This window comes from Dama dama, chromosome 28 (genome assembly GCF_033118175.1).
Source record: "Dama dama isolate Ldn47 chromosome 28, ASM3311817v1, whole genome shotgun sequence".
NCBI classification, from domain to species: Eukaryota; Metazoa; Chordata; class Mammalia; order Artiodactyla; family Cervidae; genus Dama; species Dama dama.
The window spans coordinates 10,119,682-10,140,170 of NC_083708.1; the positions used below are offsets into that span (position 1 = coordinate 10,119,682).

The following is a 20,489-nucleotide window of genomic DNA, read 5'->3' on the forward strand; positions in this document are numbered from 1 at the left end:
TAAGATATGCTGCTTTTCCTGCCCAGTACCAGAAATGGTTACCTTTCATGTGTGTGTCATGTTCCACAGCTTCTGAACCATCCTCTGAAACCTCCATGGTTATATAAATCTGTCATTCCAATTGTATTTCCTGCCATGCTACCTCAGAATAGCCTATTATGTGGAATGTTTAAGTTAATATGAAAATTACAGAGAATAATGGTTGATGCAGTGTGGTGACTTATTAGAGGCTTACAGCTATAGTAGATGCAGTATTATGTTCTCATGTTCAGGTGAGTTTCCTCACCAACAGTCAGACAAGCAAAGAGCATAGCAGGCAGCCAGTTTATTCCAGTCCAAGAGGTTCTTTTTCTTTCTTTCCTTCTTCCTCCAAGATTTGTTCCATTTTAAAATAATTTTTAAGAGTCCTTGAAATGTATGTACCTTTTATTTTTTTACCTTTTTAATTTTAGTAAATTTGTTAGGAAAATGTATCCTTTCAAAAGTTTTTTGCCTTCAGAAATTACTCCTATGTATTTAACGACTTTCTTTTAATAAATATATACCACTGACTTCTAGACTCATCTTTGAAAACAACATAAATATCTTTATGTTAAGTCTCTTTTCACTTCTGTTCCTTAATAGTTGACTTTTTCTTCCAAGGTCTTGACTTTTCTCTGTACTTTTTATTAACATGTCCTATTTTTCTTCTAATTTAAATTTGTGCTTTTATCTCAAGACTGTTTCTTTCCAGGTTTATATTCTACCATATCCTACATCATATGTATATTTCTGGAAAACTTTTGGAAAGAAGAGAAAAAATTATTTTGTCTGTGAGTTGCAGTAGGGCAGGTTAAACGGGTTGGGAATTTTATTGCAACATGTTTAAATTATTTCCAGCATGAGATTGTGCTGACAGGGAGAGGTTTGGGTCAGCACATAGCTGTCATCTGTAGTAACATCAGCCATGAAAGACAATGTGCATTTATGGGCTGTTGGAAATGGAATAATAACAGTGCATTCAGAGATTTCTACAACAGAGAGGACATTGCTGGTTCATGGAAGCTGGCCCCAGCTTGAAAGGTTAGAGGACTGTGTACAATTTCGATAAAAAGTTGAGTAACAACTAGCCATTTCTAATAGTGATAGTATTTTTTATAAAGAAATATATACTGTTTTATTTGCTGTTTGATACTCATCCCTTTTCTCTGAAAAACAGAAAACTTTTTGTAAATAATATATGCAAATAGTTAAAGATCCATTAATCCAGAAAGATTAGTAGTGAAAAGCATAGCTCCTTCTCTAGATGCATCCACTTTTAACTGTTTCTCTAGTCCTAATGGTTTCCTCTCCATGGACATTCCACATCCAGTGATGATAAATGACAATTCTCACACCACTTCCTCTCCTCCTGCTTTTTAAAAGAGATACCATTAATCCCACATCTCTCATTGATCATCACTGGAACTTCATATGATACATTTAAAGCTAAATATGACAGATCTCTCATTTTGAAAAGTAAAGATATACATAATCTTACCTCTTTTTTCAAATTTTCTTTTTCTCTCAACTTTGCAGCCTGTTAGATATATCCTTTGTTTTGCATTATCAAAATTGCTAACATTCATATTCAGATTTGGAGCTTTAGTTAAATCTTGTATATTTTGTCTATGGGTTTATTCCAAATGTTAAAAACAAGTAAACAACATTTGCATTTTTATGGTAACACAAGAGGGAAATTGAAATGAGTTTCCAACATAAAGAAGAGTTTCTGGCAAGACAAGGCAAATCTAGTTCCTGTTTTGGCATTGATCAGGTCACCTGTGACATCGAGATAGCTATATAGTTCTGTTTGGGAGTCAGAGATGCAGCTTTGTTGTGGTTAAGAAAGTAGTTATGTGGAATCAGGATACCAGCTTCCTTTTATGTTACCTGGAAAACTCAACCTCTTGCGAGTTTCGGTTTCTCATCTGCAAAATGTTAACCTGCTTTACAATAAGTGAAAATTCATAGCAAACTGTGAAGGACCATATACATGTTGGGTATTATTAATGGACTTCTATTAATACAAGAAAGTAAGAAGCTGTCTAGAATGCTGTTTGTAAAGTATATGATATTGCAAAGAGCTGAAACTTACATTAAAATTAATTTGATGTTTTCCTGTGATTTTTATATTTTCCATTATGCAGTATAGCATATCTCATGTTAATAAGTAAATCTAATTTAAAAAAATCAATTAACCATTTCTTGGATAAGAAGTATGAACCAGAATGACCAGTCAGGAAGGGAAAACTCAAGGAAGGAAGAGACCTCAGAAAAGACCCTAGACTGTGACTTACAAAGGAAATCTGGGTCCTTGGGCTTCCATTTCTATTCATATAAAACCAGCTTAATGTGCAGAGAGTATTTGAATTTAGACGTAACTAGTTTCAAGTCTTACTCTGCCATTTACTAGCTGTAGAGTTTTAAGCAGATTATTCAGTTTCTCTGAGCCTTTCCTAATTAGTGAAATGGAAATAATCCCTGTCTTACAGTTTGTTTTTGAAAGTTAAAAGAGAAAATTCAGTAGAGAGGCCCAGTGTGGTGCTCTGTGAATATTGGGTGCCTTTGTCCTGCTTCTTTTTCTATTTTAACTGCCCTAGATGTTAAAAAACTGAAAGAGGTAAACTCTAGGATCTCAGCACCTGTTGATGTTGGGAGAGACAGTCCCTGAATGAAGAGGAAGCTGACTGGGGCCATTTTCCTGCCTTTCCCTGTGCCGTGTGTAAGGGCCAGCCTTGCTTGTGCACCGTGGAGCTGATTGACATGGTTTTGCCCTCTTTAGAACCATCTTTGGGTTTTTCCTTCCTCCTTCCTTTTCCCTGCTAGCATGGGTGTTCCTGTGGTAAGCATAAGAGTTAACTGCACATATGTGTTTGAACTAGTTTTTCAGTGCATCATAGAGACCACACATAGCCTGTGGAGCAAACAGCAGTGACATTTACTTCCTGGACAAATTATTTATGTTATCAGAGCCTTGGTATCTATAACATGGAAATTAATCCCTGCCCTGTAAGGTTGCCTGAAGGATTAACAACAATATATGTAAAACACAGTGCCTGGCACATAGTAAGTGCTCTATAGATGGTAGCTAGTAGCTATAGTGAGAAGTAATAAAAAATAAGAAGTAATTAAAAGTAAGTTATTTTTCTTTTTATTGAATAAATTTAACATTTTTATTGAATAAATATAACATGAAGTTTAACATTGTGTACAAGTTACTTTGATACATTTATATATTGTATTGTGATTGTCATTGTAATAACATCTATCACGTTACATAATTATAATACAGTATTGTCTTTATTCATTACATTGTGTAGTAGATCTGTATGGCTTATTTACTACTCATTTTTACCCTCAACTTATTTCACTTAGCATAATGGGCTCAAGGTCCATCCATGTTGTTGCAAATGACAGGATATCCTCCTTTCTTGTGGCTTAATAACATTGCATTGTGTATATGTCCACCATGTCTTCTTTATCCTTTCATCTGTTAATGGGCACTGTGGGTTTGATTTGCATTTCCCTGATCATTAACCATGTTGAGCATCTTTTTACATGACTGTTGGCCATTTTGGCATTCTTTTTGGGAAAAAATCAATTTAGTTCTCCTGTATAACTGCTATTTTTGAGGAGTAAGAAAGGGAAAGTGTACAAAATTCAAGCAGTAACGTGCAGGGAGTCTTACTACCAAAAAAGAATATTCTCCAATTTGATAGCAGCTTCACAACTAGATAAACATTTGAACTAATAAGAAATCAATCTGGCTTAACAAAAGGAAATTTTCAGCTATTTGTATTTGACCAATGTTTTTCTAAGGTCATCTCTTCTGGATAAGATTCTTTGTGTGTATATATATTGCATTCTTCTTCCTACCTACCACCACCCAGTGTTTTTATAGTGGTTAAAAAAATTAATGTCAAAAAAAAAAAAGAAGTCTGGAAGTGAGGGCTAGTTATCAAAGTAAGGAAGGGTTGGCCCAGTGCTTTGCCTTAGGGGCTTGTAATAAAGCATCAGCATTTTGGAATGCTGCTACAAGAACCATCTCTCTCTCCCCTGTTAGTTGTCTCCTTAAGCTCTACCTGCCCACCAACCTTTCAGAGCCTTCCTTTGAGAGTCACTGAAATGTTGTGACAGTTTTGCTGAATTGTGAAGGTTGTCATGACTTGACCCCATCCTACATGTCTGACTTTTGTTTCCTGCCATTGTCCCTGTAGATTCTCTGGAACAAATTTGCTGGGTTTCACCTCCCTTGTATTCTATGCACCTTCCTCCTCCTCTTCGTCTCCTTTATTGGCCTGTAAATGACTCCCACAAGCAGTGACACTAGGCCCTGTTGTCATAGCACTTTCTACAGATCTCTTTCAGCTCTTAGCATCTTATAAATTTTTCCAGTTCATAAATGGAATTCTAATACAAACAAACAGAATCATTCAATAAAATTGCTTTTTAAAATGAGGGAAGTTTAAAGAAATATACAGCTGGAGGCAACTCATATTATGTCATTAATCCATTACTGTTACCAGTAATCAAATAATTGTGAAAAGAAACAACTGTGAAAGGAAAACACCATGAAGTTAAAGCTTGCAATAGACTCTGCATAGATTGTGAAACTTGAGTCCATTTGGCACACAAGGTTCCACATTCTTTCCTTGGATTCAGCAGCTTCCTCTGTCACTGCCATTTGCTGTCTTTTTACCTGGTTGAAGAGACAGTGATAATTACAGCACCATTTGCTTTGGTCTCCGGAAAGAGGGAGTCAGGAGATTATCACATTGTACTACAATTATTTGCTTGAATGTTTCTATCCAAATTAGATTGGGAACTCTGAAAACAAGAGCAGTATTCTTATTTATGTTCATATCTCTTAGTTCCTGATGTTTTAGAGGCAAATTATGGTTGAATGAATTCTTGCTTGTTCACAGAATAAATAAGGGATACAAATGCTCACTGTTTAAACAAAGGAAATGAAAATGCACAAAGATGGTGATAAGAAGAAAATCTGAATTGTCATGATTTAATGGAAATAAAGTCTTTCAAAGTGTAGGATTGATGTTTGGGGTTAGACGACTGATAGGCAAAGTGAAAATAGAATCATTTCAACAAGGAGATAGAGCACTAAATTAAGATGTTTAATGAAAGTTCATTTATTCAGTAAATACTTGCCGAGTACCTATTAGGTGTAAGACATGGTTCTCACTCACAAATTAGAGCAATGAAAAATGTTTATGTGGTTCCTAATCTCATGGAGAGAGGTTATTATCAAATAAGTATTGAAAAGTAGGGAAAGTTTCTGATTCAAGACAATGAACTTGAGTACAGTGTATATCTGGGTCTTTTTGTTTCCAAGACTCCTTGGTAATAGCAATAGAGAAGTACGAGAAGGAATAAGAAAAATATTGAAGTGAGTTTTGAAGGACAGGAAGCAGAGTGGGAGCTGAATGACCTTTTCAGGACACTTTCCCCTCCAAGAGTGCAGACAGGAATAGCAGACTAAGGAAATTGAGATGGGGGCCTGAAAACAGGGATAAATTAAAGGTCTGTAATCGGGTTAGCCAGGCACCCCAGGCCCAGGGTACAATGTCAGGAAATTAATGTTAACCTTGGGGAACCTGACAGGCTACAGTCTGTGGGGTCGCAAAGAGTTGGACATGACTGAATGACTAACATTTTACGTTAGGACAAAATCGCAAAGGTTTTGCCTAAATAAATTGCCGTAGATTACTTTATTTTCTTGGACTCCAAAATTACTGCAGATGGTGACTACAGCCATGAAATTAAAAATGCTTGCTCCTTGGAAGAAAAGACATGACAAACCTAGACAGCATATTTAAAAGCAGAGGCATTACTTTGCCAACAAAGGTCCGTCTAGTCAAAGCTATGGTTTTTCCAGTAGTCATGTATGGATGTGAGAGCTGGACTATAAAGAAGGTTGAGTGCTGAAAAACTGATACTTTTGAACTGTAGTGTTTGAAAAGACTCTTGAAAGTCCCTTGGACTTCATGGAAGTCAAACCAGTCAATCCTAAAGGAAATCAGTCCTTAATATTCATTGGAAGGAATGAATTGGAAGCTGAAACTCCAATACTTCTGCTACCTGATGCGAAGAGCCTACTCATTAGAAAATGCCCTGATGCTGGGAAAGATTGAAGGCAGGGGGAGAAGGGGATGACAGAGATGAGATGGTTGTATGGCATCACCAACTCAATGGACATGAGTTTGAGTAAGTTCTGGGAGATGGTGATGGACAGGAAGGCCTAGTGTGCTGCAGTCATGGGGTCGCAAAGAGTGGGACACAACTGAGTGACTGAACAACAATGTAGGTTACTAATACTCCAGAGTAAATCACACTTTTTTTTTTAAGTGCATAACATGAAATCTCTTCTAATAACAAACTTTTCAGTGTTCAGTAAGTGTTTCTAATTGCATGCACATTGTTGCTTGACTGAAACTGTTAAGTTGAGCATGGTGAAACATAAACTCCTCATCTCCCCCAACTTCCAGCCCCTTTCAACCACTCTGCTTTCTGCTTCCATGAGTGACTATTTGAGAGCCCTTGTGTAAGTAGAATCATGGCAGTATTTGTCTGACCTGTCACATGCACTTAGCATAAGTCCTCATCGTTCATCCGTGTGGCAGCATATGACAGGATTTCCTTTTTTTCTTTTAAAGCTGAAAATATTCCGTCTTATATCTCACTTTGTTTATCCATTCATCTGTTGATGGTCATTTTGGTTGTTTCCACCTCTTGAGTACTGTGAACAATGCTTCAGTGAACATAAGAGTGCAGATATTTATGTCTTCTATTCTTTTGTATAAATACCCAGAAGTAGGATTGCTAGACCATATGCTGGTTCTATTTTTAATTTTTTGAGGAACCTCCATACTGCTTCCACAATAGCTATAGCCGTTTTACATTCCCACCAACAGTACACACAAGTTCTCATTTCTCCACAAATGCTGACTGTCGACCTTGCCTTCATGAAATTTCTGCTCCTTCCTCTTGAAATTTTCTTCTTTTCCATCTTAATTTGACAAACTTTTTAATGATATTTTAACTCAAATGCTATATTGCCACCAAAGCCTTTCCTGATTCCACTGACCAAGTTCATCATCATCTTATAAGATGTCATGGCTCTCTCCTTCTCTGTAAGACTTAGTGGAAATGCATTTACAGAATTAGATAAGAGTGAAGAGAGTGGTTTTTTGGTTTGATCTACTTAGCTTAGAACAATGCATGACATAGAGTACCTTTACAATAAGCATTTAAAATTTTATTGTGAAATGTTCAGATATTTTTGAAGCTAATATAAAACATTATTTTATTAAGTGATAAAAATACACCCAGGTACCTAACCCTTCATTTAAGAAATGGAATATTACTAGTACCATAAAGGCATCCTGAACACTTCTCCTGACTTTTGTGTTAATCATTCTTTTGTTTACACTTTCATGACCTACAAGTGTCTGCCATGGACGGGCCTGGTTGAGTTTGGAGGAACTAAGTAATCTGGTGTAAGGGATGCTGCAGTCACACTGCGCTTTGCAAGAAGCATCCATGAGAAAGCCAAGTCATCCCTGGCTGTGGTGCGCTTCTGCGTGCTGAGGGGCCTGAGGATACCTCTAGGGGAGTTAGTAGGCAAGGCCAGGACTTCGTTGTATGAAACACAGAGCCACACATCTAGGGCTCCCGCCAAGGCGGTGGTTTGATGGAGTACTGGGTGTACAATGCATGAAATGGGATGCTGTGTGTCTGCACGCTCAGCTTTCCTTCCTGCAGCTCTTAGGGGGAAGGCCAAGCGGAAAGCCTCTGTGAGGTGCAGAGGCTGCCCTTGTGTGATCTAGGCTCTCATAGGGCAGAAATGTCCTGAGTATATCCTCAAACACAGCTAGTGCTGAGAGGAATCTGGCCAAGCTTTTAATTTGTCCTTAGGTTAAAAAAAAAAAAAAAGGCACCATGGCAGCAAAAATCTTTAAGAAGGTAGACCTCAACATAGCTGTCTGTTCTGAGCACACTGATCCAATCTTAGTGCATCACCTCTGTCTAAGACAGAGGGCCTCTTTGGAAGCGTCCTCACCCTCTTCCTGCCACTCCCTCGGCCTCCCTTGTGCGTTGGTCTTCTTCCCTCCACCTGTTTTTTCTCTTGGTTTTCTGTCTCATTTTGGTGGAGCCTGTTCTCCAACATCTTGTTGGGAAATGTGGCATACTTTTCTTTCAGACATAAAGACTGAAACACTTAATCTCTAAAATGTCTTTATTCTACCCTTACATATGTTTAGCCGAGCATAGAATTCTAGGTTGGAAAGGAATTCTCTTTCCTTCAGAATTTTGGGAATGTTGGTCCCTTGTCTTTTGGGGTTGCAGCTTGGCTGTTGAGAGCCCCAAAGCTCTAGGTCAAGGGATGTGATCTTTTCCCCTGTCAAGAATCCTGTGGACTCCTCTCTCTCTTTCTGCAGCCCTAGCGCACATGATGATGCCCCTGTGATCTCTGAGGCTCACTGGGCCTTTTCCTCCCAGAAGCACATGGACTTCAGTTCGGAGAAATGTTCTGTTTGTTATTTTCTCCCACCTGTTTTCTGTGTTCTTTCTTTATGGAACTTCTATCATATAGATGGTTGATCACCTTCACTGGTTCTTACAGTTTTTAGTATTTTTCCTCTCACTTTTTTTTCCATTTCTGTCTTTTTGTTGTATTTAACAGGTTTTTTTAATTCAACTTCAACCACCTTTTTGAGCTTTTTGCTTTTCTCTTTCTCCCTTTCTCTATTTCCCGTCTCACTTTCCTATTTATCCTTGCTCCCCCTCACCCCATTTTTTTCTTTTAAAACTCAAATGCTCTTTTGTTCTGTGACTGTTCCTTTGTTGTAGCAACATTTTTCTTATTAAAAATTTATTGTATTGAAATATAGTTGATTTCAACGTTGTGTTAGTTTTTACTGTACAGCAAGCTGATACATATACACACGTACATATATATGTATTTATATGCATTCTTTCTCATATTCTTTTCCATTATGGTTTATCGCAGGATAGTGGATATAGTTCGCTGTGCTATACAGTAGGACCTGGTTGTTTATGCATCCTATATACAGTAGTTTGCATCTGCTAACCCCAACCTCCCAATCCATCCCTCTCTTGCCACCAGTTATAGTAGTAGTTTCTTATTTCATGAATGCAATGTCTTTTCTCTAAGAACAACACTGATAGTTTTTTTAAATTTCTTTCTACAACTTGCTTTTTTCTCTGCTTTGGTTTCTAACTTGCATGTTAGAAGCATTCTTCAGATGTCTGATTGTCCTCAGGTGTCTGCAGGAGGAGACAAGGAAGCTGATTGGACATTTGGAAAAGCATACCTGGGACTTGTGTCTTTGAGCTTCATAGTGGGGTGATGTTGGTGAGCTGATTGCTAAGGAATCTGTTAAGTCAGCATCTATAGATCTTATCTAATAAAATAAATTTACATAATACATCTATTATAGATATACCAACTTGTCAGATTCCCCATGTCAAGAGTTGTGGAAAATCAGATTTTACCTTGTAAGTTGTTGAAAGTAATCCATGGTTTCCCAGTTTCTGTACATCTTATGAGCAGAGACACTGAAAGGCTTTTGTTCCAAATCATCTTTTTAAAGATGTTGCTGTAGTAAAGAGCTTTGGGAGGTATAGATAGTGGCTCAGATGGTAAAGAATTTGCCTGCAATGCAGGAGACCCCTGCAATGCAGGGGTTTGATCTATGGGTCAGGATGATCCCCTGGAGAAGGGAATGGCTACCCACTCCAGTATTCTGGCCTGGCATGAACAGGGGAGGCCAGCAGGCAACAGTCCATAGAGTCACAAAGAGTCAGACATGACTGAGAAGCTGACAGACACACACACTGAGAGATAAGGTCTAGCTCCAGTTCAAAGTTTACATGGGTTTTTCTTATAGCCCCTTAAAAAAGATTGAGGTTTCCTAAGCTTAGAGTTCCTCAACTGTGACCAGAACCTCACTGCATGAATAGTATTGACCTGTGTCACCCCCGTGTTCCAGTGGGGGGTGAGAACAAGGGGAATGGAGGTGAACTTGAAACTTAGGCTGTTGCTGTGTATCTCTGGCCCAGGAATCCCATGTCTCCTGCCAGCACCATGACACTGTGGCCAGCTAGCTTATTGGTTTGCAAGTAGGGTTAGATCTTAGACTCATCACAGTTCCTCAGATGCCAGAGAAGGCTAGCCTGTTTCCTTCCTAGAGAGGAAGAATCTAACTGCCAGCCTTCTGGGAACCCAAGGAGGAAGAGCTCTGCTAACTTCTGCATCCAGGGTCAGGATCCCTCTGCTCATACCTTGGTGCTCTGTGCTTTGCCAGGTGATCGCCCATTCAGAGGGCTCTGTTTCACCCTCTCCAGGGAACAAGCTTCCAGACTTCTCAGGTGAAGGGGGCCCATGGCGGGGAGAGGATGTGGGAGTGTGTTCTGTTCCTTGCTGAGAGGTCAGCTTCTCCATTAAGTGTTGCCTGGCTTCTCTGTTTAAAACCGCTGCCTTTCTCACCGGCCTTCAAACACACTCTGTCATTTTTCTTATTTACTATTTTATTCTCTGTCTCCCTTCCCAGTAGGATGTGAGCTCCAAAAGGTCAGAGGTTCTTATCTCTTTAATTTTACTGTTTATCTCTAACACCTAGAAAGTATAATGTGATGAATAGTGGATTATAATAATAGCTGTTGTAATAGGTTTTCAGTAAATACTTGTTGACTGGATGAATGAATAAATGAATGGGATTATGCTGCCTTTTGCCCTTGGCTCCTGATTTGAGAATAAAATTTAAAAAGTTTATTATGTAAATCATTGGTACATCTTATTGAAAGCTTTAAATGTTGATGTTCATTGAGGACAGAGGTGACCCTACAGAAGGTTAATTACTGTCACTCCAAAGCAGTTTAGGATAATTTATTCTGTGTACAATTTCTTACCCTGTACTTTAGAATCCCACTCAGGGCACTCCTGATAGTGGGGTTGTTTCAGTTCAAACTGTCACTCTCACTCAGTAGTGCTGGATGTGCGTAGTTTGTTGGCAGAGCTAGTGGGATTTACTGAAGATCGGATGTAGGCGTAAAAGATTAGTAACGATCGAATTAGGGCTAATAAGTGGCAGAGCCTGAATTTCAACCACGGTCTGTCCTTATACATGAGGCTATGCTTCTTGGATAAGAAAACAACAGCAAAAAAAAAAAAAAGACTAAAAGGGCATGGCCGATGAGGTAGGAGCAAAACCAGGAAAGTGGGACAGCCAGGATGCCTTCAGGAAGGAGAGAGTATGTCACTGATCAGAGGCTGATTGTAAGTCAACCAAGATAAGCTCTAAGAACTGAGCATTCCTTTTAGCAAAGTGGAGGTCATTCTTTGGTCTTGATGAGAGCAGTTACTTGGCCAAAGTCTAGTTAAGTGTGGATTAATTATCGTTGTATAAGAATTTACCCCCAAACTTAGTTTAAAACAACAAACGTTATCTCACAGTTTCTTTGGATCTGGAATCCGGAAGTTTTCTTAGCAGCTTACTTCTGGCTCATGGTCTCAAGAGGTTGCAGTCTGTTACCTCTGCTGTGTCACAAAGATCCCCCCAGGACTTTGTGGGAGGCGGACATGAGGATGTGAAAGCCATGCGGTGAGAGTCAGGGTGGGGGCATCCTGAAGACCAGCTGTCATGAAATAGGCTAAAGAGAGAAAGGAGGGAGGTGAAGCAGGGACATTAAATGCAGAGAATCATTTGAGGCGTTTGCCAGAAAGGGGGTCAGAGAAATGGGGAACTTGTCCAGGGGGTGTCCATGGATAGATGCCTTAGTGGAGCTTATATCTTCTTATGAAAGAAGAACCAAACTTCTTGGTTGAGACTGAGGGAGAGGAGGAAATATATGAAATAGTCATCTGGGAAGGTGGAGAGAGAATGAATTCTGAAAATATAGTGTGACTGCTTGGAGAAGGCAATGGCACCCCACTCCAGAACTCTTACCTGGAAAATCCCATGGACAGAGGAGCCTGGTGGGCTGCAGTCCATTGGGTCCGCTACCAGTTGGACATGACTGAGCAACTTCACTTTCACTTTTCACTTTCACACATTGGAGAAGGAAATGGCAACCCACTCCAGTGTTCTTGCCTGGAGAATCCCAGGGACAGGGGAGCCTGGTGGGCTGCCGTCTGTGGGGTCGCACAGGGTCAGACATGACTGAAGTGACTTAGCAGCAGTGCTGAAGTACTTAGCAGCAGCAGCAGCAGTGTGACTGCTCGGCAGCTCTAAGGAAGGGGTACCGATGACACTGGACCATGGAGTTTAAGTAAAAGTTGGAGAGGGAAGTGAGGACTTGAGAGGAAGCAGAGGGCTGAGAAGAGTAGGATTTGGGGACTCTCCTCCTTAGAGAGGGGTGTCAAAGGATTGCTGAAGTGCTGGTCTTAGAATGAACTGGAAAGCAAGGCTGGGGCATGAGAGAGGGTGTTGATTGAAATGTAAGTTACCTAAGGATTGCAGTAATTGGTCATGTAAAGCTTTAGGGGACCAGTCTAGGAGTGGTAGCTAGGAGGGCTGCAAGGCAAGAATCCTGAGGGAGGGGAGGGAATGAATTGGGGCGATTTATCACCCACAGTGATGCCTGGAGTTGTTTGAGACGAAGTAATGGCAACTCAGTCCAGCATTCTTGCCTGAAAAGACCCGTGGACAGAGGAGCTGGAGGACTACAGTCCATGGGGTTGCGAGAGTCAGACACGACTGAGTGACTAAGCATGCACACGCACACAACCTTGGCTTGAGTGCTAGAGCCTTCAAGCATGAGGGCTTCCAGGAGTCTGCAGGTGGTGCATGGTGCTGCCTGACTCCTTGCCATTCGGAGGTGGTGGAGGTGGCCATAGGAGGCACGGAGCCTGTCTGCAAGCACCCATGGGCGCACGGGAGCTGCGGGCATGGGAGGGCATCATGGAGGAGGAAGAAGCCCCGCCCGCTCTGGAGCTGCAGCTGTTCTGGAGCTTTCTGAGGTGGCAGATTCTACCTCTGCGTTATCTGAGTGCTTTAAAGTTTTTCTTTCCATTGAGGAAACTTTCTTCCTCTTTTCACCTCTACCCCTTTATAGAAGTTGAGTTTGTGATCTACTCGATTTCCTTTATATATGTGTGAAGGGAAAAGTTGTAAGTACGATACAAAGCACTTCTTTTCTGAACTGTGCTCCACCATCCCCAAGTACTTCCTGTAGAACCCAATGAAAGCATCTGATTATAAAACTGACATTGATACCTCCCTGCCACTGTATCCTCAGACCCATTGAAGTTTGTGACCTCTCCCCATACAGGCCTTTGCAGCAAATGATCCAGTGCAGAATCGTGCCCTGTAACAGGTGCTGTGGCTCGTGGGTCACCTTCATTCTGGACAGTTGCTCGGTCTGTCCTTGACTTTCAGGACCTTAATGCTCTTGAGTACTGTAACCCCGATAGTTTGTAGAATGTCCTTCAGTGTTCACTGCTCTGATTCCCTCGCGCTCTGTGATAGGACTGACTCAGGAGTGGTGCTGTGCTCGTCTGATGGTGTCTTACTAGGTGGCAGTGCCCTCAGCGCGTCCCCTTCACATGACTTCAGCTTGGATCATTTGATCCTCTGTCACTTCTCCACTATAAAGTCACTCTTTTTCCCTTCAGCCTTCTAGGCTTTTATTTGTTTATATCTGTGGATTTGTGAATTTCTCTTATCCAGTGCATGTTAATCCATTTCTCTCATAATTTATTTTGATGTTCAGTTGATCCCAGATCTGACTGGGGTAGCCACTTCAACCTGGCTTCCTGTTCTTTTGATATGTCCCCTCATTTTTCTAGCAGTTACTTTCTGGTGTGAAATGATGGGCCAGGCTTGTCTTGTCCTGTGTGTGCCCAGCTCTGGAGTCAGCCATTTCTTCAAAGCCCTGGTTCCTCTTAATGAGAACAGTGTTAGGAGCCGGTGCTGGGGTTGTGTTCTCAGCCCCTTTGAGTGGATAGAGCTGGTGAGGATCTCTACATACAAACATGTATTTATACATACATGGACACGTTTACACCTGTTTTTCTTTATCTAGGCATATAGAAAAGCCTTGAATTCGCATCAGTGTTTCTGATTCTCATCTAGTGCTGCAGGACTCACTCTGTAGCTGGGTCTCCTTTCCGTTTGTGTCCCTCCTTTGCCCGGAGGTTTCAGTGAGGAAGCTGGCTGACACTGTCCTTGAGGCCCTTGGTTACCTGTCAGTCCATTCCATGAGCAGGCTGCTGCGCCACGCCTGCTCCCTCGTGGACGCGTCCGCGCGCCTCTCGGGCTTCAGCCCCTCACGCAGCTGCCGTCCCCGGGACCCTCCTAACCCGACCTGAGCCTCTCCTTCCTACAGGGAGTCTCCCCTCCTCTCGCCAGTCCTGTTGGAGTGCATCAGGCTGCCGCTGCCCACACCCACCTTCACACTCAGGTGGGAGTTCCACCCTTTTGTGGTGCCCCTCTACCAGGACCCCTCCTCTGCAAGCCGTAGGTGTCCTCTTGTACAGTTGCCCCTCACCTCACATGAGTGCCCAGCGCCCTGCTCTGCCTGGACCGGTGTCCCCTCCTTCAGAGGCGCTGACGTCACCCACGGGGACAGCCTCCTTGCTACAGGTGGACTCAGCTGTCACACTCTGAGCTCTGCCCGCAAGAGGTGCCCACTGACCAGCTCTAGCTTCTGTGACTGCTTTTTCTGTCATGTTACTTCTGGAAGATATTTCCCTGGAGAAGGAAATGGCAAGCCACTCGAGTGTTCTTGCCTGGAGAATCCTGTGAACAAAGGGGCCTGGCAGGGTACAGTCAGTGGGATCGCAAGAGTCAGGCACGACTCAGTGAGTAAACCACCACCACCACCACTTCTGGAGGACAGAGTAATACGACAGCAAGTAGCCACAGCCTGGAGGCAGACCACCCTTTCCAGCGTGCGGTTTTCTGTCAAATGCTCTCATCTCAGATGCCAGCTATGACTGGAGGATCCACAGGCTACCCTCACTTCTGATCATGTGGCTGCAAGTTGGGAGTCCTGATCTCCCCTCAGGTTCAGTGATTCACTAGTAACTCGCACAGCTCTACTTGTTATTAAAGTTGTGTTACAGCAAAGAGGTGCAAAGCAGAGCCATCCAGGAGAACAGACGCACTCAGCCAGGTCTGGAGGGCCCCAGAGCTGTGAAGCTCCCGTTGCTCTCTCCCCAGGGAGTCGGGAGTGTGCCCAGGAAGCCTGTGTGGTAACACAGCGAGGAGGGGCCACGGCGCAGTGCCTCACCGTTGTTTGGCGTTGCCTCGAGTGGGCGTGACTGGCTGGCTCAGCAGCCACATGCCTCGGTCTCCAGCCCCCTTTCCTCCTGGACGCTGGGCGTACAGCACACGGCTGAAAACCCCGACTTTCCGGTCACAGTCGTCGTACGGGTGTGGCCAGTCCCCGTCCTGAGTCCTCCTCATCATATGCTATCTGTGCTACTGTGAATAACAGACACTTCTGTCACTGAGAAATTCTGGACTTAGAGGCTAGCTCTCAGGAATTAGGGAGAAAAGCCAACCAAATTTTTTTTTTTTTTTCCAACCAAATTTTTTATTCCCAGGGCTTAGAAGTTACTTCCTAGCAACCAGGACAAAAGCCGACCAGATTCCTCTGCTGTATGGATGAATTGTTCACTCTAGAAATCCACCTTGAGGTTTCTCATTTACCTTCCCAGATTAAAATTAGTTGTACAAGAGTTCTGTAATGGTTGTAATGTTCTTATCTATTCATTTTTATCATAGTAATTAGTAAACTTTCAGAAATGTTCCAGTATTGCTATATAAAATAATAGTGTTGGAGTTGTATAATCAAACATATAGTATTTTAAAGTAACCACAAGTTTTATATTTTGCCTTTTACCTGTCAATTGCATATCTTATCTATTTTAGGTATGACTTTAGCCTTTCCAGCTTCAGTTCATGATTCTCTGATTTGCAGTAAAACATTTCAAATTCTATATAAAAATGAGGAGGTTGTTTTAAATGATGTCATGATCTTCAAAGTTAAAATGTTGTTGGATGAAAAAAAGGTAAACATTTCTTCATATATATTTAGATCAATATTTTTGTAAAGCCTCAAGGCATATTTCTAACTTTCTATAAAATATTCAAAAGGCATCTCATAGTCTGATTTCTCTTCAGATTGAAGAAACCCTTGAGGAAATGAATTTTCTCTTATCCTTGGATCTACACTTCACAGATGGAGATTATTCGTGAGTAGGCTAATCAAACAGTTAAAATCTGTAGTCATGTGTGACTGTTATCTGTCCCTGTTAAAGTCCCCATTTTCTTCTTGGAACCCAGTCTACCCTCTTCTTATTTATTTTGAACTTCTCCCCCCTGGGAGAGTCTCATGGGAATGGTTAGTCCTGCTTTTTTGTGCTCATGCTGATTCCACGAGCTGTAGGTAGCAAAGCCAGATGAGTTGAGAAACATGAAACAGCCTCTGAGACTCTTGGAGATTGCGCTGTCGATACAGCACCGCTGCCTTGCGGCGTTTAAACCTGCCTAACTCCTTTCCACTGTGTCATGGGCTGCTCTTGGTGGTGTGAGTGATGCCAGCTCAGGCGGGCCTCTCTTGATTTCAGAGAGTTGCTGAGACCCGTGGCTCTTAGGTCTGACAGTTGTTTCCAGAGTCCACGAGGAGGGTTTAGGACTGGCTACCCTGGTTCAGGAAGATCCCCTGAGAGGGAAATGGCAGCCCATTTCAGTATTCTTGCCTGGGCAATCCCATGGACAGAAGAGCCTTGCGGGCTACAGTCCATGGGGTCACAAGAGTCGCACACGACTTAGTGACTAAAACAACCCTAAACTTGTCCACACATCTGGACAAGTAGTCACACATTTTAGGGACAAGCTGTGCTTGTGTCCATTTAAAACAAGAAACAGAGTTCCATTTTACTATTCTACTTTTGTAGAAATGCTTCTTGAAAATTGTATATGAATTCAGACTGGTTATGGCATAAATATCTAGACAGCCACGGTACTGAGAGGTCTGATGTGAGATGCCCTCTTCACCACTGCAGAGAAATAAGAGTCTTTACATGGTAGCTGCTGCTCCTCTGGAATACTTGTTTATTGCAGAGAAGTCCTTGAGGGAATTATTTCTTAAACCAAGTCAGAATTCTATTAGTAGGGTAAGCTGAAATGAATACATAGTTCATAGCTGTAGGTATGTATTGGTTAAAAATATGTATATATTTGGAAGTAATTTTTGTGGCATTGTTTCAGTTTTTGTATGTGTAAATCTAATGACTAAATATTGATGATAAAATATATACTAATTACTTGCTTATTTTTGAGCAACATTTAATAACAAAATTTTTTACCATAAAAAGTTTTAAATACCTTTTGGGGTTTATCATAATAGGATTTGACCTACATGATACTGCAGCTTTACTATAAACAGTATTCCCTACTGGAGTAAAATTTTAGGATGAGAGTATTTCCTAAAGTATCAAAAAAAGACTCATTTTGTAGGCACAGTAGTGAAAAACAGTCCATTAACATGGAAACTGGAAGTACAGATAGAAAACTGTAAGTAAGATCTGGTTATTTCTTTATTGTTAGATTTCATATTGCTGTCTAATGCAAATGTGATCCTTTAAAAAGTGTTCTCATTTTGTTTTTAAAAAGTAGTTAAGTAATTGAATATTTTGATAGTTTAAATTACTCAACAAAACATTGACCTTCACTAAATTTCCGTACTGACACACAAACGGGTTGCTTTTTCACAGGGCAGATGATCTGAACGCCTTGCAGCTAATAAGCAGCCGCACGCTGAAGCTGCACTTCAGCCTCCAGAGAGGCCTCCATCACCACGTTAATGTCATGTTTGATTACTTCCACCTTTCTGTCGTGTCTGTTACAGTACATGCGTCACTGGTTGCACTACACCAGCCACTGATAAGGTAAATGTAACCAGCTCCCTGATCCTTATTAATATAGTGTCTTTTATTTTTATAATGAAAGCATATGCTTTGGTGAAGATAACTGAAATAGGAATTTCTAAAGTCACACTTATTTAATACTTTCATTTTTATACTAAAGTGTTAGTAAAATTTAAGAGCATAGGAATATTAAATTGATGACTTTTTTATTGCAAAAGTATGGAACAATCTTTGTCACTGACCAGGAGAAATAATACAGTCTGGAAACAACCATATAGCGTTGTTTAGTGTAGCGTTTATGTAGCTGCACTATAATTATTCATTCTCTGGGGAGTACAGTCATCTTTTCATAGCTTTTTTGTCTTTTCTCTGAATGGACTTAGTTGTATCTTCTTAAATCTATACTATACAATAGTCCTTGTTTTCTAAGTTATTAACCAATTTTATGGATCTTTACTAAATAAATCTTTTTAAACTATATCATATTAGCCTAAAGGTATATAATATTCTGGATCATAATGAATGCATGGGGATAATTGTTTTTTCTGCTCACTTCTATGGGGAGATGAATTTTCATTCATTACTGTGAGAATAAAATAACATCATGCTTATGGCAGGGGCAACAGAAATGACTGTTTTAATCAGTAACATGTGAAAAGATTCCAAATTGACTTGATTTCTGAACTTCTTTATAATTTCTGGCATAAATCTTATTCTAGCAACTGATGTTAGGGATGATGCTCGAGGGTTATGATATTAAACTGACTTAGCAGAAAACTAGGTGATTTTTGGAATTACCCTGAGAATTTATAGAAAACTAAGACACTTTAGCAAATTTTCTCCCTAGTAAACACCCTGTTGCATATCTTTAAGTTGCTGTAAAAATCGTGAGCATGTCTTCCCCTGTGTTGTCCTGTGATGTCTTTAGAATATGGGGCCAGGAAGAGTCTGTTTCTCCTGATGACCTACTTTTGCCTTCCTTATTCTGTAGTAAGATCTGTAACTAGTTATTGTATGAGTTTTGTCTTTCCTGTTAGATCTTTGAGAGCTTGTTCTCAGTTGCTATAACTTTTTAAACAGGAAAGTGTTCCTATTATTATACATAATTTTATTATAAACATCTTCAAAACAATTTTAGATGTCAATTAAATAAATTAACATTTAATAACATGATAACTCAATGAAACTTCTTTGATAGGAAAGTGTATTTTTTGAAATATAGCTTTTGAATAAGTAGTATATTTGGTATGAATTACATGTTAGGTTTTGAAATTAAAAGTTTTTATCTGTTTATAAAATACATTCCTGTAGTCTTCTGAATTTCTTATTTTGTAATTTCAGTAAGAATCCTGAACTATACTATTCCAACCATTCCTTTTTCTTTATAACAAAGAAATACATTTATGGCTTAGTTTCTTTTCTGAAAAAGTGTAGGAACAGTTCGTTAAGGTTCACTCAGGTGAAAAGTGCTGCTTTTTAGTCCCTGATTACATAGAACTCATCCTGGTAACATCAATGTGTGCTTCCTCTTGCAACGCAGCTGTTTTTGCCACAAGCTAGTAGGGGAAAAAGGCAGCTCGCATCCTGGAGACCTTGTGCTGGAAGGAGAAGACACTTTTGGCTCAGAATCAGAAGCCAAGATGATTAGCTGTTGGCTCTGGTTGGTGATGGGAGAGGAGACTGGGACACCTGTAAAAGCTGAGGTTGCTCCCCTTTCCATTGTTGCCTGGGCTCTGAAGTCCCCTCTCTTGCTGCTGGAGCTGTGCCCTAGAGGGAGCAGTGGCTTTCCTGCACTTTTTGGCCTGTAAACTAGACGGTTGGGTAGGGAAGGAAAGCAAGGAAAGAAGAAGGCTCTCTGCTGGTGGCATGCAGTAGAGGGTCCTGTTAACGGTAACATTCCTCACTATGTTTCTGTGAAGACAAGTTTTTCCCTGAAGTTTTGTTATGGCTGGACTTTTTTAATCCTCTAAAATAAATGAAAAAAATTAATTTAGAATATTACCTTTTTAAACATTATTTTTACATAAAACAATTTCTGTGATCAACCCAACTATAGATATAAATCAGTTACTTTAACTGGGATTCGGATTTCTTTCTTTACTTGTTTTTTGCATAACTTTTTTCTTATACTTGATTTTTTTTAAGTACAGCTTCTTTGACTCAATCCTGGGAAACTCAGTTCTGTCATAGCAGGTGGAATTTACCATTGCCTTGCTATACCCTTTTGCCTAGGATCTAGAGATTTCATTGTTGCAAACCAAATTGATTTTGCACATGAAGGCTGCCCTCTGCTTTTGGTACATTTGATTCACTTTCCTGTCTTACCCCTTTTGCCAAACTGCCAGACAGTCAAATGCTTTGGCCTTCTTATAATTAGCTAGTACTTAATCTCAGAAAAAAGTTGTCTGTGATTTTTAAACATTCAGGCAGAACATGGTTCTTATTCTGTAGAATTTGTGATATGTTAAATGTAATTTTAGTACTAATAGCAGTGGTTCATACCCTGTGTGATTGAAGTAGTGCCTTGAAGCACTTACTAAGAGTATCTTAG

At 40.5% G+C, this 20,489-nt stretch overlaps 1 protein-coding gene across 4 annotated transcripts in view; it reads left to right on the forward strand.

Annotated features, from left to right (window-relative positions):
* FAM135A (family with sequence similarity 135 member A) overlaps positions 1 to 20,489 on the forward strand; it is a 147,355-nt gene that overhangs the window by 54,862 nt on the left and 72,004 nt on the right. For all 4 annotated transcript variants that reach the window (XM_061131777.1, XM_061131776.1, XM_061131775.1 and 1 more), the window contains 3 exons: positions 15,939 to 16,078; positions 16,191 to 16,261; positions 17,786 to 17,959. In XM_061131777.1, the coding sequence (XP_060987760.1) occupies positions 15,939 to 16,078; positions 16,191 to 16,261; positions 17,786 to 17,959 (385 nt within the window). The remainder of the gene's footprint in view (positions 1 to 15,938; positions 16,079 to 16,190; positions 16,262 to 17,785; positions 17,960 to 20,489) is intronic.